Source organism: Lepisosteus oculatus, chromosome 27 (assembly GCF_040954835.1).
Source record: "Lepisosteus oculatus isolate fLepOcu1 chromosome 27, fLepOcu1.hap2, whole genome shotgun sequence".
In the NCBI taxonomy this organism is placed as follows: Eukaryota; Metazoa; Chordata; class Actinopteri; order Semionotiformes; family Lepisosteidae; genus Lepisosteus; species Lepisosteus oculatus.
This window is the reverse complement of record NC_090722.1, coordinates 9,313,419-9,332,792: the sequence shown is the minus strand read 5'-3', so window position 1 is coordinate 9,332,792 and position 19,374 is coordinate 9,313,419. Positions and strand designations below refer to the sequence as shown.

The 19,374-nt window shown below is 47.5% G+C and overlaps 1 protein-coding gene across 7 annotated transcripts in view; it reads right to left on the bottom strand.

The window, feature by feature from the left end:
* gramd1a (GRAM domain containing 1A) overlaps positions 1 to 19,374 on the bottom strand; it is a 49,416-nt gene that overhangs the window by 14,340 nt on the left and 15,702 nt on the right. For 6 of the 7 annotated variants that reach the window (XM_069185427.1, XM_069185425.1, XM_069185423.1 and 3 more), the window contains 6 exons: positions 4,827 to 5,031; positions 3,414 to 3,434; positions 2,944 to 3,028; positions 1,766 to 1,869; positions 1,485 to 1,580; positions 115 to 195 (listed from right to left, as the gene is read on the bottom strand). In XM_069185427.1, the coding sequence (XP_069041528.1) occupies positions 115 to 195; positions 1,485 to 1,580; positions 1,766 to 1,869; positions 2,944 to 3,028; positions 3,414 to 3,434; positions 4,827 to 5,031 (592 nt within the window). Of the gene's footprint in view, positions 1 to 114; positions 196 to 1,484; positions 1,581 to 1,765; positions 1,870 to 2,943; positions 3,029 to 3,413; positions 3,435 to 4,826; positions 5,032 to 17,019; positions 17,498 to 19,374 lie in introns of those variants that run through there. The other variant, XM_069185429.1, reaches the window with a different exon arrangement.

Genomic DNA, 19,374 nt, shown 5'->3' with positions numbered 1-19,374 from the left:
AGCAGTTGAGGCCCGATTCGCCACTGGAACACAGATGTCACCCATTTGCGTCTGTATGACACACGGGTCGAAGCGAACACACACAGCGGGCTGTCTGGACGCACGTGGACGTACCTTGTCCAAGAGGGCGTTCTGCCACAACCTGAAGATCAGCATGTAGCTGCGGTCCCGGGCTCCAAACGAGGTGAAAAAGTGCTGGAGAAACACAAGCAATGCAGGTGAAGGATCTCAACCATCAGATCCAAACACGCTCGCCTTCTGCAACCTCCCAGAACAAAAGCAGGGCAGGCTCTTCGAATCTGGGGATGAATAAAACTGTGCTGCGGGAACGAAACCTTCACGTTTGAAGCCGTTAACAACAGGGCGGCTCGAGAGAGCCAGCTCCACCTAGAGATCAACTTACACTTCAGTTCTTTCAGGCAGACTCAGCTGTTCGATCGGGTGTTTGCAGTGGGATCTACAAATGAGAATCAGGCTCCAGAAGGGTATGAGAAAGCTCATAGCAGCGCAGACACATAGAGAGTTTGTTTGAGAGAGTTTGTTTTACTCTCTCTCTTTCAGTAATGTCTAATCGGACATCGTACATTTATTCTCAGGTATCTGCATCTCAAGAAGGGCTGAACAATTCTAATCCTTGAGTGGACTCTTCAGATAAGAGCCGAAGGCTATTCAGATTATCGTTCCAAATTATCCTTAAGTTCCCTCACTCAGCAAAAACAAAACATGCTTACATTGCTCACAATTGAATTGTTTCAGGTTCTTTAGACATTAGAAATATTAAACGTAACAGACCGGAGCTCTCCAAGGATAGAGATGGAGATCACTGTACTAAAATGTTGCACGCACGGTTCTGTGATGGTTATCTCTGCCTCTCGCCATCTACTAGGTCCTGGGTGTCCATTTGTGCAAAAGGACATTTTCCTCCCATCTCTCAAATACAGGCAGGACAGCTTTGACTGGCTACGTCCATCTGTCCCTGATCCCTGCAAGGGAGGAAGCTGGGCAGCCTGTTTTCTTAATCCTGAGAAGAGTGGCCCGTTTGTGACCAGGTCTAAGATAACCCAGCTGTCAGTTATTCCGATCAGGATACCTGACAGCTGGCCTCCTGCCTACCCAAATCAGGGCTGCCTCATAGCTGGGGTGGTGAATACTGAGCTCTGCGGGAGAGCTCCTGAGCCGAAGGCCCAGGCTGCTGAACCTGACAGCTGAGGGCGTAAGAGAGAAAGACCGGCTCAAACAGAGGCTGGGCGACGAGCTGAAGCACCCTAAAAGATAGGAGGGGAGACAGCCGAGAGGTTGAAGTTGTTTCATTTGCTACGTGCACATTGTGAGCGACTTTTCGAAACCAGACTTATCTGTTAAAGGAATTTTGGGCGCAACTGTCGCTGCAACTTCGCCTACTGCTCTAGGTGTGTGTTCACTGCCCAGCCTGTACCACGGCTGCCCCACACAGCCACACGCCTTCTCCCGGCCCTCTGCCTTACCTTGTCAGCTTCCGTGCTGATCTGAATGGCGTTGGGAATGAGCTTGGCCGTCTTCTCCTTCGTCAGGCTCGTGATATCCTTCAGCTGAATAGTGATCTGAGACAGAGAGAGCCACGGAGCTGTCACCATAGTGCCACAAAATGCTACAGAAAGCCAACTTTGCCAATAAAAAAAAAAACCCAAATACATAAGGACATTAGAATAATCAAAAACGAAACTTTCCGTGTGCGCGCGCAGGTGTGTCTACTTGAAAAGCGGACTGGGGCGAGAGGTGCACTCACTGTGGTCTCCCAGCGGAAGATATTGCTGTAGAAACAGATCCAGTTCTCGGAGAGATACAGGCGTCCTTGGAGAAGGATGTCCTTCTGAAGGGCGCAGGAGTAATCTGGGGTACAGACAGCAGCCAGAGATCACAAAGGCACTCAGCAATGTCCTCCAGTGTCGTTCTCTTGGAGCGTAATGCATTTGGTTTCTTTTAAAACACTATTGCCATCCCATGTGGATCATCACAGGCCACACAGCCCCGCATGGGAAGTTCAGTGGCAATTTGAGAAGAGGCACATCCCTCACTAACAGCCCTGCCTGCTTGTAAGCCCCTCTTGAGGCCACAGGGGGCGCTGTATCACAGAGAGTCTCAATTGACTAATCCTGCCCTACCAACTTAGTGCATCCTGGGCACTGTCAGCTTGCAGCTTGTAGCATGACCCAGACTCGTGTTCTCCTGAACACAGGAGGCCCACACCCCTGTTTTGAGTATGGAATGTTTTTAGAACCCCACTTAAACCCATTTTATTCAGCCAGCCATCCATAACCATCTTGATGATGCATCAGAAAAGGACCTTAAAGATCTGACTTTGAGTGGCGGGGAGAGGGACTATATTCCCACCAGAATCGCCAGCACACAGAGTTTTGCTCTGCTATGGCCTTTCAACCACCAGTCATCAATTCCACTACTTCTCTTAAAATACATTAGGGAGGTCCCGACCTGTCACTCCTACCAGTGTCATTAAATTAAAAGCAGCTTTCTGAATAACATCTCACTCTATTCCAAGGAATACCACATAGTGGACTTCAACAACACAGAGGGCAGATTTGTACCATATTCCCATATATTGTACAGAATGAACCACTTGAATGATTTTCCTCTTGATGTCCACCAAGGGGTCTTGACTCTTGCTACGCTGCCGAACCTGAAGTAGTTCAGTCTCGTGGATTTTCAATACTTCGAAAAATCCTGTTGTTTCCTCTCTCAGGGTAAATAAATGGAATCTTTCAAGACGATGTTCGAAAAGACATCTCATCAAGACTCTTTGCCTTATCTCCTAAGCTGATATCGCTGAACATGAGGGTGGAGTTTCTGAAACCCAAAACGTACCACGCCTTCTCTGCAAAATGGACTATTGTGTCTACGAGAGAAGAGGCCTGGTCCATAAGCAGCGGCGTCCCAGCCAACACCTACCCACTATCAAACGCTCAGTGTCAGGGAGCTTCTTAAAAATCTTCCTGAAGTCCTCGTTCCTCTGCTTGTATGTCGGGCTGAGGACCTGGATGAAGGGAAAGTATTTATCACTCACTTTCTGGGAATCATTCTTCCAGGCTTTCCGGACCTTTCTGGTTTTGGAAAACCATGCACTTGCACGAAGCTGTGGAGCTTGGATGACGGGCGACAATCTAACGATACACTACAAACATTGAGTGGTGTACGATAATACCAAGTGAATTAGCACCTAAAGCAAAATCAGAAATTGGTTTTCCCACCAATTTTTACTTTAAAAGTCAACTTTAAAATGGTTTTCTTTTGTCCCCCTCTCCAGGTTCAGGTGTCAGAGTGCATTATAGGAAGGCAGCAACAGGACAACGCTGTGTGATGGTACGTTCCAGAATGTTCTCTAGTAACAACTGAATGAAGGAAAGGAAAGGCTTACTTACATTGTACCAGCTCTGCATTTTCTAAGGAGAGAAAAAAAAGAAAAGTTTAATTTGTGCATAAAATTACCATTTTTAAATTCTTAAATATTACAGAAATTGAAGGTTGATGCATTTGACTTTAATGAGATATTTTAATTCCAAAATCAATGCCTGAACTAAACTGAAAACTAAGCTGTCTCTGTTAGGCAGTGTATATTGCAATAACCCCTGACTCTGCATGTTCTTTTTTATGCCTTACTGTTACAAAAGGCTGAGGTTGTTGTAGAACAAAGTAGAAAAAAGCTTATATTTTAAGAAGTGTGGCAGTTCAGAACAGAATAGCCACCAGCACTTAACACACAAATATTAAAGCATCACACTCCATTATAGAGGATAACACCCACATTTTCCAAAACAAGCTCTGAAAAGAGAAATAGATTATGTCCACCCTTAACCACATAATGTCCAATTTAGTCTTAAATTAAGTCTGAAACAACTGCAATTATTTCAAAGGCAGTAAGACTGAACTGTAAAATAACCACAGACATTTCACAAAGTGGTAGGCTCGACTGGTATCGCTAGCCTTGATCCAGCTGAGCTACAGGGAGTCTGATTTAACCAAGGTATTGGAAGCTACTGTACACCGGAATTAATGGCAGGATTAATTAATCCAGACCAAAGGGATTTTCAGACACATAAGGAGAAACTGCAGTCCCAAACACTCAGGAGTGTGTTCAACCCCAGTAACCAAATACATTAATTTAAGGGATCGCATTTTTTTTTACAAATTTCAAATTAAGCACAAAATCTCAAAGTTTGTGAAAGCGCAGCCAGTCGCCATGGTGTTGCAAACTCGCAATCTGAGTTCTCCCGAAGTGCGGCGTGGAATGGCCCTAACTGCTCGCTAACCTTCACAGTGACTAATGTCACGCGATGTACAGTGAATAAGTACAGTTTGTGCAGAAGACATTTCACCGCAGAACTGTTCCAACACGATCCGCAGGCAGAGTTAACAAGTAAGTAATATGTGCTGGCAAGACCGTCTAGGAATCGGCAGCAATATTTCTATTGGATTAAAAAACATGTATTCACAAGCCTGCTTGTTTACAATGTAATAGGGCCCTTCAATGAGGCCGTTTCATTGCCTCGTTCTGAATCGGCGCTGTGTAGGCCTGGTAATGGTCTCTTTTGTAATGTAAATGGCAGATTTGACATGTTACTGTGTGCATTTTACTTTTTATTGTGGTTTGAAATTCACTGTGGGTTAATCATCAACGCCGATTCTTTCTGACGCCTACATATAAAAACAGTGTGGCAGGGCCCCTTTAAGAAGTCAGGAGGCCTCTGTGGATTTTCGGCCGTTTCTCCGACAGGACCGTAAAGATGGATTCAGCCAGTGGGGCTGCTCATCGGCGGCCTGTCAGCCATACTCGCCTTGGCATTGCGGGCGAAGTTGCGGGCGGCCAGGGGGTAGCTGGGGGCCGGCTGGGGTCCGGGGGCCAGGTTGGCGTCGGAGATGCGGTCCGGGGTGGGCGCCCCCTCGCTGTCGCAGGAACGGGCGGACAGGCTGGCCACCAGGAGCCGCCTGCGCACCGCCGGCGAGTTGCTGGGAGTGCTGCGAGGGGAGTTACTGGCCGTACTGCGGAGACAGGGAGCCGGGGGGGAGAGAGAGAGACTCGTCATGCTATAAATAGCACATTGAAAGCAGAAGAAACTTGGAGGGAGAAAGGCCAGAGAGGGGGGACGGAGAGACTCGTCACGTCTAGAAATTAGTAGAACAGACAGGGGGAGAGGAAGGTGAAACCGCCGTGCCAATACACATCAGAATGGCATTCCATTTAGATGGGGGAAAGGGGAGGGAGAAAGAGAGAGAGAATGGCCGGAGTGATGGACTCTGAGCTGAGCACACTTGAGAGAGAGAGAGAGAATTGAGACATATCAGCAGCCGGAGCTACAGAAGGACAGGCAAGGAGAGCAGATGGGAAGGGCGAGCGTGTGGGAAGCAAGGCCTGACAGAGCAGGGCACCGAGCACCCACAGCAGGTCCGATCACAACACTCCTTTCGCACGCCGACTGAGACAGAACCCAGGGAGATCCCGGCCACCCCCTTCAGCCCCAGCAGGGCAGGACCAGCCTCAAGCCAATGCCTGCGCAAGAGACGGCTACCACAACCTAGTCAGACATGGGTTTCAGCTACAGAGGGATTAGACTGGAAACCCAGGAGACCAGCTCCTGGGAGACAAGGCAGCAACCTAGCAGTTTGCACAAGAACAGCCTCCACACAGCCCCTCAGTGTGCGTGACAACACAAAACAGTATTGCAAAATCTGGGCCTGGTGCATCAGGGCAGGTCCTCGTATAGACAAATTACACTCTGGCGAAGGGCGCTCATTTTAAAATGGCTGGCAGGGTAATGGAATCCAGGCAGCGATTTCTTCAGAGGGCTTATCATGGGGGGGGAGCTAATGAAGCAAGGAAGGTTAAAAAAATGCTGTGCACGCACCACACAGACACAGGAGAAGGATTAGGAAATCGCTTGATAAGAACGCCTGTTTCAGTGATGAAATGGCTGTGTGTCAGATGTCACTACGCTTAGGCAATCTTGCCAGGGAGTGAAATGCCACTAAGGGAAGGCGATGGAGGCCCAGTGATTAAGCCAAAGCCCTTCTCATTAGGAGGTTCCTGGTTCAAGTCCCCCTTTTCGCTGTGCCACGCTGAGCAAGCCACTGCACACACATTCCCACGCATGTGCACGCACACCCACAAGCACAGACACAGCTACTAGATTTTTAATCTATAATTAATACCCGCCGAAAAAGAGGTTATTGCTCATCCCGTCTTGTTTAGCATTCAAAGACAGGATACGTGTACAGAACAGCTGTCAGTTTTGCACCTCAAAGGGATGTACCAGGGACTCCACTTTTAAGAACCGTTTAGGACTCCAGAATATGTGGATCGCTGCGTGGGGGAGCATGTTAAGTAATACTGAGACAGTAATCACAGCTGTAATCCTGTGGGATGGCTCCTATAAGGATATTACAGAAATTCCCTGTCTCCGAGTTAATCAACCTCCATATCCTCCTGATTGAGCAAGACTACAGGCAGATATTCCCGGCTCTTGTTTTTCTGCTATTTTTTGAACGTGTGTGTGTGTGTGTCTGTCTTGGGGAGGAGGAAAAAAAGCAAAAAATGATGACCTGAAGAGACCATTTCCGGCGTGGCCTCAGGGTAATGAAGAACAGGTGCAGTTGTCAGCGAAAATTGGAGGGACAGATGGAACCTTCCAGAAATGTCAGCATCAGACTACTGGATCAATTACCTGCTGAGCGGCCAACTGAGCAACGCGTTCTTCTGCGTCTCGCCAAGTGTGTGTGGTTTTTGTCTGTGCGCGAGGGGGCGAAGTCGGCGCTTGTGAGGTTTCGCGAAGCGCGAGCTGGTGTGGGTGTCTGACGCCTCCTGAGCAGCTGTCTGAAGGCTCACTAGGCCCCCGTTCAGACAGACACGCACACGCGTGCACGCGCGCACACACACACACAGTGGCAGGTGTTCAGTCACCGAGGCTGCAGGGCTCATGAGTATTCCCCCAGGGGGGAGCTGAGTGTTCCTTGTCTCGCTGCACAGCAACAGGGCTGAACACGTTTAAACATTTATAAGCAGAAGAATAAAGAGAGACAGGAACGGACTAAGCATCTGTGTGCCAGACTGCCAGTCCTGGTCTCCGTTGTGATCTCTTTACCGTAAACCACCACTCATTCACCTGTACACGTCTTTGTGGAGACCAACAACAGTGTAATTGGAAGGTTGCGGGTTCAAATCCCAGGAGGGGCACAGCGATTTTACCCTGGAACGAGGTACTGTGGCTCAAGAGGGCTTCAGTAAAACACCCAGCGGCACAGAGGAGCGCACATGTAAGTTGCTGTGAAAAGCCTCAGCCAAACAAACAAAACTCCCATGAGGCTCAAAACAGTGACCGGTCAGCTGTGAAAGTCAAAAGCAAGTGGCATCACTGCCAAAGAAGCAATCCCTGTATATTCTTCACGACAGAGGAAACTGTTGTCACATAGACCTCTCTACATCCCGTACTCTCAGTCTGTTACACAAGCTGGGGTAAAAAAAGCAAGAAAGTAAAATGTTAAAACATCACTCTGGAGGGGTCTCTACGAAGTTTACTCTCAGTATGACATCACTTGTCTTGCTCACAAGATCCTCAGGCGCTCCATCTGTTCTTTGAATGAGTCGTTAAAGCCGAGAACCTGACTAGCATTTGGTCATTGTAGGGCGCTTAGCGCTGTAGAATCTGCAGACAAGAAAAACACTACATAATCAATTAATAAGAAAATGATTTCAAGGGGCCAGAGTTGGCCTTTGGGAGGAAGGATTAGCATTCAGAGAGGCTTTGGTCCATCAACTGTAGACAAATTGGATTCACCAAGTGTCTGGAAGACCTGGGCTTGCTCGCACTGCGTTTTCCTGTCCCCTTATCATGTAGGTAGGATCTGATCAGTTAATGAGATGACTACTTGGCACTGCACACTGTGCACTACATGATGTCCGGCTGTCCCGATGTCCATACCATTACATAACCAGCAATGATCAGCGCATCCCCTTGGGACGAAGCTCTGAACCGCGACAAGTCCAGCTAAGAATAACTGCAGGAGTGGGAGGAGCCAGAGGAAATTTAAGGTCCCGGAGCAGCACGTTGGCAGGGGAACATGGTGGTTGTCATCAACCCAGTTAAGACATTCTGAACCCAGGTTATTTATACATACACTGAATTGATGCTTGCCCTTCTATATGTGCTTTCAATTCATGCCCTTGATACAGCAGCAACAGCACGACCTGTAGCAGTGTTTAGATGGAGAGTACCAGAAGCATTCAAAGCACGCTTACAAATGAGAGAAGGAAATTTAGCCCATTTGGATGAGATCCCTGGGTTAATGAACTACCAGTCATCTCTTGACAAGCCCAGTGTACTGGCTGAGAACCTAATTCCAGACTGCAACAAACCTGTACTACGGAGGTACAGTTGTTATTCATGGCAGCAGACGAGAATCAGTAGCAGCACCAGGAGGCTTTTTATGGAGAGGATGAGCAGTTCAATTCCATAGTCTCATATACGAAGGAGAAGGATTTGAGCTGTAAGATTTTCCAGATGGGGGTGGCTTTCCTAATATTTTGGGCAATGGTGGTGTGAAAATTCTATTACAATTTAAGGGAAAAAGTGTTTTCTAAAATATTCTGTAAATGCCACAGACAAGGCCCTTCAAGCTTATGAAGGCTGGGGGTGAACAGGTGCTCAGTCACAACGCGGCTACTGTTGAGCCAGCAGATCCCCCCCACTTCCACCCCCACGGACAGCACACACTGGCTGAACTCCCAGTCCTCCCCAGTGCTGTCAAAACACCACGTAGGTCAAGTCTCTCCGGCACAAGGACGGCAGTACAGCTCGTTCCTCATCTCGGCTGCTTTAACAACACAGCCCAGCCAGCACAGATCTGCTGTCGAGAGTGTGGAAGGCAAGCTCCAATGCAAACAGCATGCCCCTGTATGACTGAAAACATGCCAGCATCGGACCTACTCTCGCAAATTCTTCCACAATTTCAAGTGACCAGGCAAAAAAAGCCCCAAATCAGAGGAATCTTGTGCCCTGTTCCTGGAGAAGCCCAATCCATAGGTCATCTACAAAACCCCAGGGCCAACAAACCTGTCCCACGAAAAACTCCAGACACTTTCTACCAGTACTGTAACAGTGATCCACTGAAATTGAGGCAATGGGCCACATAAAAAATATATATACTTTTTTAGATAACCAACAATAAACTCTGCCTTACAGAAACTGTACTGCCAGACATTCAGGCTCAACTAGTTATAAACAAGACTGATTATTTATAGATGAAAAGGGATGCAGAGAACAAACAGTCTCAGCCCATGTTCCATCTCTTAGCAAGCGGCACTGGAGATCCCAGCCACTGGAGCCAATAGAGAGTTACAAGGCCACTGGGAACCCAGCACAAATCCTGGACTGGGATGCCCTTGTACGCCCATGTGACGTGACTGATTACCTCTGCTCCTCTGAGCAGGGGTGCTAATTAAATCAGGACTCTGATTAAACATTGCAGAGTGCACTACCAGATCCTGAGAGTTTAAAGAACTTATATAATGTCTGCCAGGGCCTCGCATTCCCAGCCCGACTACATTATTTAAATGTCTGACAGCAGAAGTGAAAAATCACAGAGTTGTCCTTAATAACAACCAAAATATCAGTCAATGTTATAGTACAGATTCTCTTCTAAGGGCTGATGTTCAGAGTCCTTCCCTATGAAGCCGACTCCACAGACTACTTCAGGATCAGGACTGAGCTCAGCACCCCAGAACAGAAGAGGGAATTAAGAGTGAGTGCTTTTAGAAATTAAAATGGAGGGCCTTTCTTTGCACAGAGAGTGGTGGGAGTAGAAAACAAAGCATCCAGCTCTACTGCTGAAGCTCATCCTATAGATCTCAGCATGAAAGGACTGGAAGAGATTTGTGGGTCAACTGACAAGGAGCTACATGGGCAAAATGAAAGGGAATGCTCTTCTCATTTATAGCCTCCCTTTCTCACACACTATTTCTTGACAGGAAGGTATTGCTTCTGCACACCAAACAGGTCTCAAACCTGGCCAGTTTTGGGAATGTCAACAATTTTGTCTTGATCCAATTAGTCCAATTAGTAAATAATTCTTAAGAATACTAAACTCATAATCATAATATAGTTCTTTACATTTATATAGCGCTTTCTGTAATGGGGACTCCCTTCCACCACCAGCAATCTGCAGCCCCACCTGGCTGATGTGATGGCAGCCAAAGTGCACCAGTCCGCTCCCCACACACCAGCTCTCAGTGGAGAGGAGAACAGGGTGATGAAGCCAGTTCAGAGAGGGGGATTATTAGGAGACTATGGTTGGTAAGGGCTAGAGGGGGCCACAACATCAGGGTTAACATCCCTACTCATTTGGTTTATTTTATTTCACAGAGAAAGACCGATCCAACAAAGACCAGGCCCAGACACTGGAGGGTACTTCCTGGTTCACACAAGAGCCAGCTCATCACAGAATGAGAATAAGACAATCTAACATCTAAAGGATTTACTCATTACATGAAGAATCACAAGGTATCAGCAATTACGAGCTTGTTTGTTCCAGACTCCCACAACACTTTGTGCAAAGACTTCCCCCCCATTGCCATTCTTAAATATAATCCATTTTCCTCATGATCAGATCTACTTTGGCAAAAGGCAAGCCATGTTGACCAGCAAAGCAAATGAGTAATTCGTAATTTCAAAAACTCTGGTTGTACGTTTAGGCTTAAATTGGGGAAGTGTTTGCTTGTGTAGGTGTTCTCCTCCTGGAAGTATTACAATGCCCCACCCCTCAATTCAGGATAGGATAAGGCGCACAGAACAAGATATCCCGTAAGATAAAAGAAACCCATTTGAAATAAGGAAATCAGCCACTCTGACAGCAGTTTAACAGTTATATCCAGGGAATGACCCTCAGGGCCACATTGGAAGGGCAAGAACCCAGCTAAATTAAGAGCCGGAAATGCAACGGTAATCCTATATTTGCTGCTCTTCACTTGGGGGCGAGCTCTCAAATTCCACCCCCACGCCAGACTACCCCAGACACGATATAAATCTTCCTTACTCGCACGCTCCCTCTCAAGTGAACCGTGGGAAAATTGGGATTGGACAGGGGTATGCTAATGTTTACCAACTCTCCCTCCCAGATGTCTCAGGCCAAAAGCTTCCAATAGTGCTCTACGAGAGTTTTTTTTCCCCATCCGCTTTCACGCAGTGCTTTCTGGGAGGGAAAAGTGACCATATCCCAGTTCTAAAGGCTCGTTAGTGCTTGTCCTCTCTCTCCCCTTTCTCTTTCCCAGCCTTACTAGTGTCACTTACTACAATGGATCTGGTAAAGGGAAGACAATCACATTAAATGGAAATCTGGGGGCAGGTGGCACAGTGGCGCTGTGGTTAATTTCGCTGCCTCACAGAACTCGGGCCCCGGGTTCAATTCCTGCGGTGCTGTTTGTGTGGAGTTTGCATGTTCTCCCCAGGTTTCTGTGGGTTTCCTGTGGCTCTGCTGTGGTGTTCTCCCACAGTCCAAAAGACATACCACTAGGTTAATTAGCTTCTGGGGGGTCGTTAGGCTAATTAGCTTCTGATGTGAATGTGCAGGGGTCTGCGTTTGTGTCTGTGCCCGCCCTGTGATGGCCTGGGGTCCCGAGCAAGGTGTACCCCACCTTGAGCCTGTTGCTTCCCAGGACAGACCCAGCTCCCCCTCTGCAGACCTGTACTGGATAAGTAGATTAGAAAATGGATAGATATCTGGGGGTTCTGCATTGTGGTCACTTTATTAACGCCTGCCACCCTTTTCAACCAAACAAACTTGTGTGTGTGTATATATAGAGGCGTTCAAGGACAGCCCTTGACAAAGTGCAGGCCATTAAAAACAAGTCATGTCCTATATTTCATCTTTGCCGTGACTGATGAGCCTCATTCAACCCCTCGCAGAGACAGTAACTGAAGCTCATCCAACAGCTTTTCCGCTGCGAAATCTGGCGAGAAATGTGCCCTGTTCTGCTTTTATCATTCGGTGGTTCTGTACTGTTCTACCAAGAGAAAGAGAAAACCGGTTTAGAAACTGAACATCTTTATAGTCAGGAGGGAAGAGGATACTCAATGAAGTCGTGTTCAAAAGCTAGTTCCCTCAGCCCGTTTCCTCTTTTTACCTTTTTCCTCTTATTTGGGTTTTAAATTATCTACAAATAGTGCCCTAGTGAACTGTCTCCTTCATGTTCCTTTGACTGCTGTCACGCAAGGGGTGACTGGGCGAGAGGCTGAACAGAAAGCTGTGCACTTGACACAGCACGATAAGATACCGTAGGCTGATGTTCAGGTAAAACTTCACCTCCCTTCCTTCCTTTCGTGTGACCCCCAGTGAGTCAGGCAGAAATAAGAGCACGTCTTGGGGGCTTGTCAGTTAAAGATCAGCCATTTGTAACCCAGCTAAGTCCTTCTCGCCCCTGCCAGCCTCCCTTTCTGCTCGTCTCCTGGGCTTCGATTTCTCGTCCACTCCCTCCCTGCCCTCACCTTCAGTCGCTTTCCTTAAGGATCGAGGCCCAGGCTTGCCAGCCGGCTGCCAGGCCGCAGCGGCTCAATCCGGGTTGCCGTGGCGACGGCAGCGAGTGCCAGAGAGGGGGGGGGGGAGGCCTTCCTCTCCAATGGCGCCTGCTGGCCCGGGACCAAATCTTTTTTTTTTTTAGTTTCACCGTGTCTTTTGCCCTCTTCTCAACAGATCGAGCACCAGCCGGCCACCAAGCGGATCCTGCGTTCGTTTTAGGCTTTTTCGTTATCTGCGCACGTTTCAACACGAGTCCCCAAACCTTAGTGAGACCCAAAGGAAAAGCCATTAATCTTCGTCGGTGTTTGATTGTTCCGGAAGTCCATGCCTGAATGAGCCTGCTTCAGTGCTGTCAATGTAGAAAATAAAGCCTTTTTTTAGGCGTTAATAAGGTCCCTGCGCACGTTCGAGCTTCCACAGTATTTTACTAAATTAAAATGCCTTATTAAACTGTTTGCGCCCTGTTGTTTCTATTCATTTTGCGTATGGAGAAGCGCCAGAAATTGCAAAAATCAACCCCCCCTTTATTTTAACGTTGCTTCGCTCTAATATTTCGAAACGCATAATTGTGTCGGGCAGGGAGCGCGACTTGCGGACAGTTGATAACAGCCTCAATGGTAAGCAAACAACAGGCCCAGGCTCCCAAAGACAGGAAGTGGAGAGTCCCCCCTCCCAGCTTCAGTGTTTCTACCAGGCTGGTCTGCTTTTTTTTTTAATTCTGGAGCTCAAACCGTCATTCACCTAAAAAGACGACAGGACAGGGTACACCCTGGATGGGACGCCAGTCCATCACAGGGCAGACACGGGCACAAACACAAACTCCCACACCAGGGCAAATTTAACCTACCAGTATCATTTCGGTCCGTGGGTGGAAACAGGGGAATAGAGAAGATCCATGCAAACACAGGGAGAACATGCAAACTCCACACAGACAGCACCACAGGTCCAGGTTTTAACCCAGGGCCCCAGCCATGCGAGGCAGCAATTTGCCACGATGCCGCCCAGCGAGATACATTTGCACCCACTAAAATATGTTTTTTGGAACAGTGCTCAGGGGTCTCACCAGGGACTGGAACACACAACCCTCCAGTGCCGATTCCAGAACACTGACCTTTACACCACACTGCTGCAAAACAACCGACAGCATTACAGCTGCTTATGCAACACCAACGTCCTTTATCATGCACAGAGTATTTCAACAAAAGCCTCCTTTGCACAGAAAAGAACTATCCGCAGCGGTCTAAGAATCTGGCTTCTTCCCAGCCACCCTGGAAATTTTAAAAGGGAAAGCTAACCGCAACCACAATATTAAATCAGAAGCCCTTAAGCACAGCCCTGCTGGGCAGTTTTCTAAGCAGTTCTGTTCAGGAGTGCCAAAGTGACTGCAGACTGGCAAGTACAGTGTACTGAGCTCAGTGGGGCTCAGGCTGAGGTTTGGTTAAGGTGGCGTGCTCTGCATTAGTACGAGCTTGGGAATATCCAGCTCCTGTTACACTGGGCATTACAGCATGGCGCGGTTTCCCAGGGAGAGTAAAAACACACAGGGTGAACTGCTGTGCAGATGTCCTTCACAAGGGTAGCCACACTCCCCAGCCTGGCTCTTTGTTAAGGTGGACCGAGGGAGATGTGCAGCACAGTGCTTACATCTGTACTGGGGCTCCACCTGCCTCCATGCTAATACTGCTTACCAAGAAACACTGGCCTCGGCCCCTCTCGTCCTTTGCCGAAGCCACCCGATTTTGATTTAAGGGCTTTATTTTATTTCCATGAATAAACACAGAAAATCACAAAAGCCAAACTTGACAGTATTAAATCTACCCAAAACAGTCTATATGCACACATCTAGATGAGAGTACAAAGGCAATAGAATTACATGTGTTCAGGTGCATTTCAAATAACTTCCCAATGTGAAGAAAGCCATTTTTATTTACATGTCACGTCACAGGGGTTTGAGACACTGTCCTGTGCCCTCTATTTTCCACAGATTTTCTGCTTCCTCCTTCCCTTCTCTCCACCGGTCTCCAAGGTAATAGTGGTCTCAAATAAGGGACCGGACCGGGCTGGGCTACCTGCTGCCTCGACTGGAACCTCCATAACTTTGAACACCTCCACATTCCTCACCCTCCAGAGCTACGATTCTCCTGCTGTCAGTTGTATGGCTAACCCTTGTCCTGAAGGGCCACTCTATCTCTATTAGGAACAGAATCTCTAGACGTTTTAACTGGACAAATCTGATGGAAAAAGATGATCCCAACATCCAGAAAACTGATGCCCTGATTGATACCCCATAAAGCTGATGTAGTACGATCTCTGGTTCTCCTGGAACAGGGCTGGTCAAGCCCATCGCCATGTGGTGACCTGCGGCAGTTTTCGTCACATCCACTTCACTGGAGCGGCCTGCTCCTACATTTTGAAGTCCCCGACTGATCAAGGGGTGCTGTCGCTGAATCGCTTCAATCACGGAATAACCTACTTCTGACTCTCTCGACCGTGTTAAAGTAGCAGCTTCTGTCATTTGGCCATGAACATCCGAACGCCCGAGAGTTGATGCGGTCTGTTTTGTTTGTATTACGTACGAGCCACGGGTGACTTGTAAAGCCGCCTGCCGTCTCTTTTCAATGTGGTGTCACGGTTTGTAGCTTTAAATAAGATACCGTATTAGCAGCAGGGACCCGTCCCCTTGAAGGCAGTATCTACAGGCAAATTCAACAACAAGGGAGGTTTTAAAATAGTAACGTCGGGGGCTACCTGGGCTCTGTGTGCGTCAATCAACCAGGTCCGAAGCTCACGCAGGGCAGACAAGTAATAACCACCTCTTCCACCAGAATTAGAACCCATGACACGGATACGAGCCTAAAATCGACAGCTGTATCAGGGCAATTGGGATTTAACATTGAGGTTTTAAAATAAAAAAAAATGCAGACAGCTGACCAGCGCTGGGAACTTTAGCGAAGAAAAAACGATTTTCAGCAGAACCGTAACCAGCCCGTTCTGTCGTTAGGCTTTGGGTCTGATGTTGAAGTGTTGACCTGTATAAATTAAGTACCAGCGGAGAAAAAGAAGGATTTTTTTTTCCAGCACTGCTCGCTTGGGAAGCAAACACAATTTAGCGAGCGCGTCCGTGAACGGCTTAAATAAACGAGAATCGAATTGTTTTTTTCACAAGACTGCGCTTTTCCTCGACAGCCCGGTGTCAGGTGACGTCTAGGAATGGAAAAAAAAAACGATTTCTGCCAGTGCAGAAGAAAAACTGCACATAACACGCTTTCCGGAGGAAACTACAGAAGACCTTTGAGTAGATGGTCGCGGTTAAGAGCAGCTGTTATTATACAAACCCATGTTGTGTTGTAGTTATATAAGGACCTGACGAGGGCTCAAGCCTTCTAGAAAGATCGAACCGTTCGATTTATTAAAGAAATGACCAGCAAATGTTGCCGAAATCAACAGTTAACCATTTAGTTTTCTGCGGTACAGTATATACACATATGCTCAATGCAGAAATACCAACCCAATATTCTCAAATATCTGCCACGATATACTTTAAACGCTTATGACGACAAAGTCCCCCACTTCCCTCTTGGGTTATTAAAAAGAAAACTGTCAACGCACACGAGCCATGAAAGAACAGCAGCCAACGTTGCAAAACTGAAGAGGGTAAGAGGGGGAAAACCGATGCCAAACGCCTTCCTGTTCTTCAAACGACTCGAAACCGGCTGCCGGGGGTTCACATCCAGCGAACCGGGGAGCGCGGAGCGCTTTGTTTACGGCAAACACGGTGCCCGTCTTACTGAGAGGAGAGAGAAAAAACCGGTCGAGTTCGACGGGAATTTAACAGACAAAAATGAAGAGACAATGACGTTTTGTTGTTGTTCCACTGTCGGGATCTGCTGCATGCGAGCCTCAAGCCGCCCCCCCCCCCCTCCCGTTTGAATTCTGACCACAAAAAAAGGAAATGAAGGTTTAACGGAGGCTCATAAAAGATAAAACGAGTTTGGTTTTCGGAGGCTTCCCGGAAATGTCATAATGCAGACGGCGATATTATTACTACAAAGCCTCCGCGACAGCTAGAGAGCACATTGGGGTTCTGGCGTGTCAGCGAGAGGATGGAGTTGTGGTCATGTAAACGCCGATGTACTACGTCCTTAGCTATCAAAATAATGACATAAGCTTTGCATTCAGTTTCCAAGGAAAACGTGAGCCCATAATCTAAAAAAAAAACAAACAAGCAAACAATTTAAGGTCGAAAACGTATCTGGCCCTTTTGGACTACACGCACACAAAGACGGCTCGGCAATTCTGATCGAAACCTACCAGCCTGATTTTCTGAGATGCCGGCAGTTCTGCACAGATGCCCAGCCAGGACAGCGCTTTTAATTATGATGCATCTAGCGAAGAACCGCCGGACAGCACTCGCACCATACCCGAAACAAGACCAGGGACGAAGAAAAGAAGAATTCCCGTACTTACTCAAACATATCATTAGTCTTCTTCGGATTAAGCCTGTTTCTATACTGCTGGGTTGGTGCTTCCGACAACCGCGAGCGAGGCCTTTTTTTTTATTATTTACAAGAGCATCCTCGACCCGTAGCTGAAATCAATCAGTCGGCAAAGAGCAGGTCAGCGACAAGGACCCGGTTTCGGATTTCGGTTCGGCTGCGCAGCCGAGCGACCTGGGACCGGGAACCGGTAACCGGCGCGTTTGAACACCAGGCAGGAGCGGCGGCGGCTCCGCTCACAGAAAGCTCTTGCCAGTCGCATCTGCGAAAACGCCTCCGACTCTCCATCTATCGGTGGGCAGCCTCATTCGCAAGCACTTGCCAAGCGAGCGAGGGGGAGGAAGAGAGAGATTGCAGGTCAGATACGGGGGCTGGATCACCACCCACCGCGAAGGGGTTTCTTTTCCTGCTCTTGCAGACAGCGGGGGGGACGGATTCGACAGCATCGTTTGCGTCGCTTCTGAGACACGACAATCATTTCATCTCCTAAAACCGCTCCATTTCACCCTTCTTCACCTCATTTGTAACTCTAGTTAAATACGGCTTTGGAGCCCCAAATGCTCCAGTTGTGCAAGTCCTAATCAAGTAATTTTGTTTACACTTATATAGCGCTTTTCTGGAGACCACCCAAAGCGCTTTACAGGTAATGGGGATCCCCTCCACCACCACCAGTAGCACCTGGGTGATGCGAGACAGCCAGAGTGTGCCAGTACACCCACACACTAGCTCTCAGTGGAGAGGTGAACAGAGTGATAAAACCAGTTCAGAGACTGGGGTTATTAGGAGGCCATGATTGGTAAAGGGAATTTGGACAGGACACCAGGACAGGACCAGGACACCACACTCTTTTTGAGAAATGCCCTGGGATTTTTAATGACCACAGAGAGTCAGGACCTCGGTTTAAGTCTCATCGGAAGGATGGCACCTTTTTACAGTATAGTGTCCCCGTCACTATACTGGGGCATTAGAACCCACACAGACCACAGGGTGAGCGCCCCCTACTGGCCCCACTAACACCTCTACCAACAGCAACCTTAGTTTTTCCCAGGAGTCTCCCCTCCAGTGGGCAGCCAGCTGTGAGCTGCAGGGTGACACACCTGCTGGTGATATATTCACTTATATCACTGCTGGTGATATAAGTGCAGTTGTACAGCATTGAAGTGGGAGCAATGATTGCACCTACAGTCCCCTCCCACAGAGGACCAGGTTAGATGCCAGATTGCTTCACTGTTGATTCAGAGGGAAACCCAGAAGAACGATACCTCTTACAGGTCACCACAGTGGACCTCTGGTTTTGGAAAATGAGGTCCTACTGATCCACCACCAGCAGCAACAATGTGCTTGTGCTCATTTCCCATTCCAGCCTGACCAGTCCCAGCCTTGCTTAGCTGCACAAGTCTACTGAAATCAGTCTTGATCATAATGATGCTTATGATTATACACTTGGGGGCATTCTCCTACCGTTGTACAAAAATAGAGTACATAAACTCCCCCATCATGTTAATCAAACTAATCGTCACATTTATATATTAGTTGTATTATTTAAAATGTTTTAAAGGCGTAACGTAATTATAAGTTATACATGCAGCGAGCTCAGTAGCTTTGATTTTATTGGCAGGACAGGACACTTCTGACTCTTGTTTAACCAGAACCCTTAAAGAAAATAAACCTGGCCTGTTTCTGTGTATAAAATACCACAAGTTCAGGCCGCACAAAAACAAAACAGAAACACAATTCTGACAAGAAGAAAAAAGGACTGCCCCACATTTTATTTACACAGTATCAAAACATGCCGTTGATAGCTGTTAATTATAAACAGGATGGACAGGACAATCACAATCTCAAAGACACTATACAGTTATACTACATGTAGATTTTTTGATAGATACATCCTCTGAAGTAGAATACCATACCATGCTTATCACAAAAGCAACAGACTTGGACTCAACATCAGGATTAAAGTCACCATTAGATAGGCCAGGCAGCACCTTTGATAAAAGCGGTATTGGGGAAAAAAACGTGGTAAAAAAAAAATGCAGATCAGAATTACTCTGACATGTTGGCCAGGCTTGGGCCGAATTCACTTCATCTCAGATTTCAAGGTTTAATGCCGCCCTTCTGCTCGTGTTGGAATTGAGCGACGGATCAAATAAAAGAAATCTTAAAAGGTCGTGAGCTAATGGGTGCATTTCCCCAGTAAACGCATTCTAGTTCAGTCCGCGGAAAATAATAAGGATGATCACACGCATTGGTTTCTTCAGACAGCTTGCTGTGCAGACCAGCGCGCTACAGGAATGGATTGATCTAATCAAGACCCTTTCGGTCT